Below are 11,559 nucleotides of genomic sequence, written 5' to 3' on the forward strand. Positions count from 1 at the left end.
AAATTTTTTGAAAATACATTTCAAAATTTTAAGTTGTATTTTTATAGTTTGTATATAGTTTCTGAATACGTATGAGGTTTTAAAGATACACATTCGAAAATTAAAAGTTTGACATTTTTTTTAATTTTTAAATAATCTTAAAATTATGACGATTCAAAATATATAATATTATTTTTATTTGTATTAAACTTTTCTAATTTTTCATTTAAATAATTTTTGATATATTTCTTTTTCTTTTATGCCAAATTATGCGAACTTAAAATTGTTAACATTATTTTCGAAATTTTTAAAATTTTTTCAAAAGCAAAATTCAAACATTTTCCCATTTTTGAACTTTTTGAAAATAATTTTCAAATACTCTTTTAACCACCAAGGATTCTTAAAAATGCAAAAACTAGCTTTATTTTAAACAAATTTCTTAACAATTTTCAATTTTAAAGTTAAAAATTTTAAAAATAGTTTCAAAATTTTTTTTAAATATAAAAAATGTTTAAAGAAAAATTTTTTCTAATTTTTTTTTTTAAATCTTTTATAAAAGAAATCTCTTAAACAACTTTTATTAGCAATATAAAACAATACTATACAAAGCAAAAACTTAATTATATTATTTTAAATATAATAAAACCACAGAAAAAGAAAAGAAAAGCAAATAAAACTTCTCTCGTAAAATCCTAAGTTTGAAACATATTTATATTGTAGTATTTACAGATAATGTATAGAAATAAATAAATGACTCATGCAGGCTAATTTTAATAATTTTGTAAAAAAAACAATCAGGTTTTTTAAGTACTATTCAAACAAAATCGCACACAAGTAAATTTAAAACAAAATGCATGCAAAAAATAACCAAACAAAAAACAAACTTAATAGTTTTCAATATTAAATTAAATGAAATGTCATAATGACAACAACACAATAACAAAAAAAATAATGAAACGGTTTTGTCTTGAGACTTAATAATAAACTAGAGAATGTAAGGAAAGACTTTAAGAGGGTAAAAGTTAAAGAGACAATACGTCACCACAGAGAGCTTATAAAATAAAAACATTATTCACCTAAAAGAGACTTAAAAAGCTTGCAATAGTTCAAATGAATCAATGGATGATATATCAATGAGTGATATAATAAAAGCTTCTTCTGCTCACATACAAGTACATATGTTATAGTTAGCTGCTAGTCAACAACAAAACCCCTTGTAAACAATTAAGGTTGCTGGATGGTGTTGGCAAACCTGTGCTCTAAGACCGTTTTTAAATACGAGTTTAATTTTAAACGTTGAAGTGTTAAAACGTCTATTTCTCAGTACTTAAGTTAAAAGCGCATGCGTTGTTAAAATTTTGTCTAATAATTTTTTATTTCAAATAAAATTAAAACAAAATAAACAATCTGTAAACGGACATTTGTTTTTAAAAAATAAAAAAAACAACAACAACAAATAAAAATTTGCTGCAAATAAGCAAAACAAACATTTTAGTAATCTAAACGGAACAACACAAAACAAATCATTGTTGGGATTGAAATAAATTTATTATGCAAATAAAGTAAGAATTTATTTAAACTAACAGACAAACCACCATATAATAAAATAAAATAAAATATGTATGTATAACAACAACAATAACAATTATATACTTACAAAAATGTTTAATATTTGTCTGTCTACTTACCTAGTAGACGAACAAATATATTGTTTGTAAATAGTTTTTAATTAGCAACAAATATACAATAAATATCACTTTTTGTTGTAAATAACAATAGATACAAAAGAAAAAATAAAAATAAATTAAAACGGCAAAATATTGAAAAATAACATACAAATTAAATGTAATAAATTTGTCAAAAAAGAAAGTGGTCAGTAGTGTGATGACTTTTGAAATGTAATTTTATTGTTTGTGATAAATGGAAGACAAAATCAAAAATTAATATTCAAATTATATAATTAATTTATTTGAATTTACAAAAAGTGTTTTTTTTCTCTACATCCGGTACATTTTTCAATATGAATAAAAGGATTTTTAAAAATAAAATGAAAAGTTTCTTTAATATTAAAATTAGAGACGCGACAAAAATGTGGTCCAGACAAGTACACACAAGAAACTGAAACACAGCATAGTCCCAAATATGTACTATACTTTAGTCCAGATTACAGGCTAAACTATATTACAGACCATTATTGAGACTCTAGATACAACTATAGTCACTACTAGAGTATATTTCAGGCTATGGACTAGACTATAGTCCCGACTATACATAGACCAGAGCTCAAGCTATATAGTAGACTCCAGACTATATACTAAAATGTGGACTAGACTACAGACTTAACTGTGTATATAATAGCTATAGACTAGTAAATATACTAGAGTATAGACTAGACTATAGACTGGACGTTAGACAATACTGTAAACCAGATTATAGACTAGACAATAGACTAGACTATAAACTAGACTATAGACTAAACTACAGACTAGACTACAGACTAGACTACAGACTAGACTATAGACTAGACTATAGACTAGACTATAGACTAGACTATAGACTAGACTATAAATTAGACTATAGACTAGACTATAGACTAGACTATAGACTAGACTATAGACTAGACTATAGACTAGACTATAGACTAGACTATAGACTAGACTATGGACCAGACTATAGACTAGACTATAGACTAGATATAGACTAGACTATAGACTAGACTATAGACTAGACTATAGACTAGACTATAGACTAGACTATAGACTAGACTATAGACTAGACTATAGACTAGACTATAGACTAGACTATAGACTAGACTATAGACCAGACTATAGACTAGACTATAGACTAGACTATAGACTAGACTATAGACTAGACTATAGACTAGACTATAGACTAGACTATAGACTAGACTATACACTAGACTGTAGACTAGACTATAGACTAGACTATAGAATATACTATAGACTAGACTATAGAATATACTATAGACTATACTATAGACTAGACTATAGACTAGACTATTGACTATACTATAGACTAGACTATAGAGTAGACTATAGACTAGACTATAGACTAGACTATAGACTAGACTATAGACTAGACTATAGACTAGACTATAGACTAGACTATAGACTAGACTCTAGACTAGACTACAGAATAGTCTAGTCTGAAGTCTAGTCTCTGTTCATTTGCCTAGTCTATAATCCAGTCTACAGTTTTTGAACCTTGTGTGTAATTTAGTTTGTTTTCTAATAGATATCCTTCTTGTAATGCTTTATACTTAAAGTAGGGTATTCCTTTCTGTAGAATAAATATCATACAATTGCAAGAAATTATAAAACTCTATTCACCCAGACAAATAAAGCTCTTTTTTACAGCTTTTACTGATATTGATTTGATAACTTATTGTTTTTTTTTTGTTCGTAATTTAGCAGTTTAATATTATTTTGTGTTTTATTGTTTATTAGTTTGGGCCTTATTAAATGTAAGTGCTCAAATACTTCTCATCATACATACATACAGACAGTCAGATAATGTATGTACATTCTATATATGAACAACTTATAAATATGAATATGTATAGTAATTTTTGATATGTATGTATGTATGTATGTATGTATGTATGTATGTATGTATGTATGTATGTATGTATGTACAATTCATACCACTTCTTGTCATGTTTTTATAGACAAATTCCTGTTGTTGTTATTGTCATTTTGACTTATTTTTGATAGCAATTGGTAATGAAAAAAAGTATAGAGAAAAAAATCGTTTTTAATCATAACTTTATAGTACTCGCACTTTTTTTGTATATGTTTGTGTGTTTGTCTTAGTCTGTATGTGTTGTTTAATATTTTCGGGTCTTATAGGGAGACCGTAGCCAACTATTAATTTATAAATATGGCATGTAAATAATATGCCATAGCAATACACACGTTTATACTATTGTAAATTGATTAAAAAAAAGAAATACTATATACACAGCACTATATTAGAGTTCAAAACCCCACCTTGTGTTTTTTGTTATAAACACTTTTTCTATTTCAATACCTTCATATAAATAATTGTATATTACTTTTAATTAACAATTGCCAATTTATTATTACTGCGATTCAAAATCAAATAAAATTTTGCTATAGTTTTGGAATAAATTTACATAAAATAAATATTGCAATGAAAGTTGTTAAATACATATTTATTTAAAATTTTTCAAATTCATTTTAAGTAAATTAAAAAAAATTTACGAATTTTGTTTATGCATTAAATACTTCAGAAAACGGACTTTTACTGCTTGTCTAGTCTATAGTCTAGTCTAGACCAGACTATAGACTAGACTATCGACTATAGACTAGACTATAGACTAGATTAAAGACTAGACTATGGTCTAGACTATAGACTAGACTATAGTCAAGACTATAGACTAGACAATATACTGGACTATAGACTAGACTATAGACTAGACTATATACTAGACCATAGACTATACTATAGACTATAATATAGACTAGACTATAAAGTAGACTATAGACTAGACCATAGACTAGACTATAGACTAGATTATAGACTAGATTATAGACTAGACTATAGTATCGACTATAGACTAGACTATAGACTAGACTATAAACTAGACTATAGACTAGACTAAAGACTAGACTAAAGACTAGACTATATACTAGACTATAGACTAGACTATAGACTAGACTATAGACTAGACTATAGACTAGACTATAGACTAGACTATAGACTAGACTATAGACTAGACTATAGACTAGACTATAGACTAGACTATAGACTAGACTATAGACTAGACTAGAGACCAGACTATAGACTAGACTATAGAATAGACTAGAGACTCTACTAGAAACTAAACTAATGAAAAGTTAAAACTGTAATTTGAAATATCTATTAATTGCCTATATGGATCGTTAGCACGTTATAATAATTTAGTTGTTGTTGTAATAAATAACTCCTTTAGCTAAAGTTTTTTCCTACAACAACAACTTAGTATAACTTATTACTTAATTTCATCAGTAATTTATTAAAAATTCCTTATTTAACCCCTTACCAATCAAATTCCAATTCCTTAATGACCTATTATAGCTCTAGCACATGATAACTACCAAACAACAACAACAAAAACAACCATCGTTATACGCTTTAGCTCTTGTTTTTTTTTCAGTAACAATTTTTCATTTAGTGTATTTTTTTGTTATTGGTGGGGTTTGGCGATAGTTTGTTAACAACAATATAATACCGTCGTCGTTGTCGTAGTAGTAGTCGTTGTCATCTCCTTCATATACAACAATTCAGTTACGTTTCTGCTGTGTTTTGTAGCACATTAATATATTTTCTTTAGTCGTTTTTATATTTTTTGGAGGGTTAGTTCAGTTTATAACATTAAAAAAAAAAGAAATAGAAGTTATAAAAAAAACGTTAAATATTTATTAAGAAAAACAATTTGTGTTCTACTATTCATTCACACCTTTTTATTTTATTTGGCACATCATAATAAATATTTTCCGTTTCTGTTCTGATTTATTTTTTTTTTTTTATTATAACTTAATAAATATTTTGTGTCGTTAATAAGTTTAAAAAATTATTTCGAAATAGAACAATTTTTTGTTACGGCGGCCGTGACTTTGACTTTGTAAATGTTATTAACGGTTACAATAAATATTTAATACATTTGTAATAACAATAAAAAAGTAAATAAACATTGTGTTAAAAGCTTTTTACTGTTTTTATGTGCAAAAAATTTTTTTTGATTATTTAATTTAAAAAAAGTTATAATAAAAAAATTGTGTTTTGTTTTTTTCTACATTAGTTAAAAAATCTTCAAGAGTTTTGGAATAACTTAAAGAATTTTTTGGATTAATTATAAAAATATAACTTTTTGGTAAGTTTGTTTAAAGAATTTAAAAAAAAGCGACAAAAATATTGCAAAAAGTCTAAACAAAACATTTTCGTTTTAAATCACTTTTATCAATATTTTGTAGGTGATTTTAAAGTTCTAAAAGGTTTCCAAAGAATTAGTTTTCTTTTTTATTGCCACAATTCTTTTATTTATTTTTAATTTACTATTGCAATTTATAAATAAATATACTAAATGTATAATGTATTTATTTTAAAACACTTGAGCAATAAACAAAACGTTTAAAAGATAATAAAACTAGGTTACTTGTTTTAACTTCTTTAATATCTGCAATTACTAAAGAATAAAGGTTTTATGGGACTAGATTCTTCTTTATTTAATAATAAAAAATTCTTTATTTAAAGTTAAATATAAACGAATTATATTATTCAGACCATTAAAGACAAAAATAACCAGGAAATTGTTATAAGAAATATAAAAGAATCCAGACTATAGACAAGTCTATATTATAGCTCCCAAAAAAAGTACTTCCAAAGAAGCGAAAAAAGAAGTAGAATTAGGTCCATGGAAGTACAAAAAAAAAGATGTGAAGAAGTGATGATTTTAACACAGGCTTGTCATAGGTGTGAAGTTTTTTTATTACAAATTCACTGTATTTGAAGTCATTCTTAGGGAGTAATTTTTATGTACTTTTTTTGGAAGTTATTAGGAAGTGAATATAGTCTAGACTATAGTATTGTTTATAATATTGTCTATAGTCTGGACTATAATGTAGTGTTGTTGTAACAGGTTGGCTATAACTGGATGTTCTTTCCTGTGAAAAATACTTTCGGTTGATACATGCTGAGTTGACAATTTTTGGTCGATAAAGTTGTCGTAGTTGTTGCTGGTGTTGGCCGATAATTTCTGGTCATTCCGGTAGGTAGAACCGGCTGTAGGGGAATGTGAACTATAGTGTAGTATATAGTGGATACTATAAAAGCGCTTGACTTGACTAAAGTAAATACTAAAGTCTGGATTTTAGTCTAGCCTATATTCAGGACTGTTGTCTAGTTTAGAGTCAGGAGTATAGTTTAGTTCACAGTCCATTGTATTGATTATAGTCTTGTCTAGTCTATAGTCTGGACTATTGAACCTGTATTTTAGTATATAGTCTGGTCTTGTCTATTGTCTAGATTATAGTCCTTTTTCTAGGCTACAGTCTAAACTGGACTATATTCTAGTCTAGTATATATTCAGATCTGTAGCTTGAACTTTATTCTAGTCAAGTCTATATTAAGTACTAGTTTAGTTCACAGTTCATTGCATTGATTATAGCCTTGTCTATAGTCTGGACTATTGAACCTATATTTTTATATAGTCTGGTCTTGTCTATTGTCTAGACTATAGTCCTTTTCTAGGCTACAGTCTAATCTAGACTATATTCTAGTCTAGTATATATTCAGATCTGTAGTCTGAACTTTATTCTAGTCAAGTCTATATTATTATTATATATATATTAATGGTAATGCGACACGTGTAAAGTTGGTGTGGCTGGGTTGACAATCCTTGGTAGTTGTTCGTTGAACTCCGGTTAGTTCCGGAGCAAAGAACCGATTGTCGTGGGAACGAATGCGTTGTAATTGCTTCTTATTTTTCTTACGATTCCGTTTTTAATTAGAATTCCAATTTTCGATTGTTGCATAACTGAATGTTGAAGCGTAATCGAAATGTTGAATAGGGGTGATTGTGTTATAGTCTTCACTATAGTTATTATAGTCTTCACTATAGTCTAGTCTATAGAATAGACTATAATCTAATCTATTGTCTAGACTTAAGTGTGGACTATAGTATAGTCTATATTCAGGACTTTAATTTATAATCTGATATTATTATGTAGTCTATAGTGTGGACTATAAAATGCATTATATTCAAGTTTAAAGTCTGGTTTAAAGTCTGGTTTATCTTTAGTCTGAATATTTAAAAGAAAAACAAAATTTTATTAATAAATAATTCGAATGCAACAAATCAAACTTTTATAACTTTCCAATTTTTCTATAAAAAACACTTTTACATAAACAATATCACAATGTAAAAAATCGTTTTAATAATTTAAAACTTTAAATAGATTTGTTTGCTATTGATAATTAAATTAAAAAAAAAAAATAATAATAAATTCTTTTCATAATCTAATCACTAGAAAGTTATGCGTTAACAATAATTTTTTATTTCTTATTATTAATCCAATAAATTTTGCAAATAAATAAATAAATTGTTTTTATATTTTTGCAAATTTTTTATTATTTGTTATAATAAAATTATGAAAAAACGCCAATAATAAAATATATTTATTGTAAAGCAAGCAAACAAATAAAACTAACGGAAGAATTATTATTATTTAATCATGTGATTAATTTCAATGTCTCGAACAAAAGATTACAAAATACAAAAGAGAAATAATTAAAATTTTAAATAAAACAACAACAACTACAACAACAAACTTAAATCAGAATGAAATAGAAAGTGAAATTTTTAACATGTTTTTGTTTTTAGGTTTTTGTTTTTTTTTTCTATTAATTTATTAGCTTTTAAGATGATGAGGGTTCATAGACTCATCATGAAGTTTAAAATTAAATATAAATATTTATTTAAATTAGTTTCAAATTTAAAATTAATGTTTAAGAAAGAAAGAAAAAAAGTAAAACTATTAGATTATGTATACGATTACATACATATGTGCTTTTAAAATTTATTTATTTATGTGTAAAAACAATCATCATCAAACAACCACCACCAACAACATCATCATCATGATTGTCATTATGTTGATCATAATTAAATACATTTTGAAGCTCAGATTTCCAGTTTTTTCCTTTATTTCTTTGTGTTTTTTTTTTTCAAAGTTCAGTATTTATTTATTTATTAATCAACCACAAAAACTGGGTGAAAGATCTTATTAAATTTTGGAAATATAATATTATCATTTTAAATACTTTTACTTTTAATTCATCTTCATTTGCGGTGTACGCTTTTGTTTTAGTTTTTTTCTTCCTCAACATTTTGTTGTAAGTTTGTTGTTGTTTGGTTTTGTTTATTAATAATTAAAATATTTGTATTTATTTTTTTTTTGCTTTTTTTCACATTTTTTTAATTATAACAACACTTAGCGTAATAGGGGGAACACAAAGAAATGTTAACGATGAATATTGGAAACATTTTAACAAAGATGTGAAATTGAACTGTAGGTCAGACTATTGACTATAGTCCATACCGTAAGCTATAGTGCAATATGCAATCCTATATACTAAACAAAATTCCATACACTAGAATAGCCTATTTTTCAGACTATAAACCAAAATATAAAGAGTAGTCTACTGCTATTGACTAGACTATAGACTAGACTATAGACTAGACTATAGACTAGACTATAGACTAGACTATAGACTAGACTATAGACTAGACTAGACTCTAGACTAGACTATAGACTAAACTATAGACTAGACTAAACTATAGACTAAACTATAAACTAGACTATAGACTAGACTATAGACTAGACTATAGACTAGGCTATAGACTAGACTATAGACTAGACTATAGACTAGACTATAGACTATACTATAGACTAGACTATAGACTAGACCATAGACTAGACTATAGACTAGACTATAGACTAGATTATAAACTAGACTATAGACTAGACTCTATACTAGACTATAGACTAAACTATAGACTATACTATAGACTAGACTATAGACTAGACTCTAGACTAGACTATAGACTCGATTATAGACTCGACTATAGACTAGAATATAGTTCTAGTTCAGTTTTAGTTCAGTTCAGTTCTAGTTCAGTTCTAGTTCAGTTTTAGTTCAGTTCTAGTTCAGTTCTAGTTCGGTTCTAGTTCAGTTCTAGTTCAGTTCTAGTTCAGTTCTAGTTCGGTTCTAGTTCAGTTCTAGTTCAGTTCTAGTTCAGTTCTAGTTCAGTTCTAGTTCAGTTCTAGTTCAGTTCTAGTTCAGTTCTAGTTCAGTTCTAGTTCAGTTCTAGTTCAGTTCTAGTTCAGTTCCAGTTCAGTTCTAGTTCTGTTCTGGTTCAGTTCCAGTTCAGTTCTAGTTCAGTTCTAGTTCTGTTCTAGTTCAGTTCTAGTTCATACTAAAGATCAAATTATAGTCTTAACTATAGCAGAGCAAGATCTAAGTATTTTCTCCCACCAAATGTAAATTGTACTAAATTCTGAAAAAAAAATGTTTCACAACCAGTGAAATGTAATTGGCTCCAAGCTTTAAACATACTACTGCCGATTTCTTATCTATATATCTTGTTAAAAACTGAGGTTGTTTTTTTATATTTCTAGCGTTATTTTATTAAATTCTGTTGACATTATAACTTTCGTTATGTTTGCAAATGTATTAACACAATTGTTTTGTTTTTTTTTATAAAATATTGTAAACAACAATTTCGTATGAAAAGAACAAGTGTTTATAAACATAAAATCTTGAGATAATTGTAAAGTAGTGCTGGATTACGTCAGCGAAAAGTTAATGTTTGAAAAAATGTTGAGATATCAAAGGTATTTAGTACGTGCATATACATACATATATGCCCTTGTAAAAGGGTTCATACACCTTAGATTTATTTTATTAAAATTTTCTTGTAAATTTTTAAAATATTTGGATGTTTCAGTAATATAGTTTTTTTACCAAAAACCGAAAATTCCATTTTGCGGTAAATTGAAAATAAAATTATTTTAACAAACTGAATATTTAATTTATGGCAATTTCTTTATATGTACTTTCATTAAAAATTAGCAATATTTTTTTCTATTCTTTGTTAAGAAATGTTATTTACTTAATATTTTTTTATTTTTTCCATTTGTTTGTTAAAATTCCCCAGATTTTTGTTGTTGTTTGTTAATTATTTTCATTTATAAAGTTATAAATATTAATAATATTCCATAAAATTATTTATAAAATGACGCATATCAAAAAAAGTTAAATATATGTCTTTCAATCTTTATCACGTTTAAATAAAAATTAAAAAAAAAATAGAAATACTTTGATATGCAGTACATAAGTTTGTAAATTAAAATAAGAAAAGTTTTGAAACATGCAAAACACACTTAGATAAAATTTAAATTAAACATAAGAAAGATGATGAAAAAAAAAACTATGTGTAACGAAAATTTCAATGTTTATCTAAGAATTTAAAAGCGTTTCTCTCTACTACTTCCCAACACACAGTATTTGCATAAAAATTTTAACCATAATTTTAATTTAACCTTGAATTACTTAAATTCATCATAATGAAAATCAACAAAATAATCAAAAGTTTAATGAATTTTTTAAATATTTTCTTAAGTGATAAATATAACCTTAATACGAATAAGTGTTTGCGAGATAAAATAATATTATGACTTATTACAATTGTTTTTATATTTATAAAAGTTTATTTACTTAAGATATGTGGTAAACCATTTTTTAATTATCTTTTGCATTAACAATTAATACTGGACGAGCAGTTAATTAAAATCTCAACTTTATCAGAAAAAAATAAGACTTTTACTTCAGTTCTAGACCTAGTTCAGTTCTAGTTCAATTCTAGTTCAGTTCTAGTTCGGTTCTTGATCAGTTCTAGTTCATTTCTAGTTCAGTTCTAGTTTAGTTCTAGTTCAGTTCTAGTTCAGTTCTAGTTCAGTTCTAGTTCAGTTCTAGTTCAGTTCTAGTTCAGTTCTA

At 26.1% G+C, this 11,559-nt stretch overlaps 1 protein-coding gene across 5 annotated transcripts in view; it reads left to right on the plus strand.

The window, feature by feature from the left end:
* Positions 1 to 1,483: 1,483 nt before the first annotated feature.
* LOC111679021 (putative uncharacterized protein DDB_G0287113) overlaps positions 1,484 to 11,559 on the plus strand; it is a 14,366-nt gene continuing 4,290 nt past the window's right edge. Inside the window, exons 1-2 of one of the 5 annotated variants that reach the window (XM_023440504.2) lie at positions 5,279 to 5,357; positions 5,804 to 5,875. Coding sequence is in view for 1 of the 5 variants with exons in the window: in XM_023440503.2 (XP_023296271.2) it covers position 1,541 (1 nt within the window). In the remaining 4 variants the exon portion in view is untranslated. Of the gene's footprint in view, positions 1,542 to 1,581; positions 1,600 to 5,278; positions 5,358 to 5,666; positions 5,685 to 5,803; positions 5,876 to 11,559 lie in introns of those variants that run through there. The other 4 variants (XM_046955313.1, XM_023440503.2, XM_046955314.1 and 1 more) reach the window with 4 other exon arrangements.

The sequence above is a fragment of the Lucilia cuprina genome, chromosome 6 (assembly GCF_022045245.1).
Source record: "Lucilia cuprina isolate Lc7/37 chromosome 6, ASM2204524v1, whole genome shotgun sequence".
NCBI lineage: Eukaryota > Metazoa > Arthropoda > Insecta > Diptera > Calliphoridae > Lucilia > Lucilia cuprina.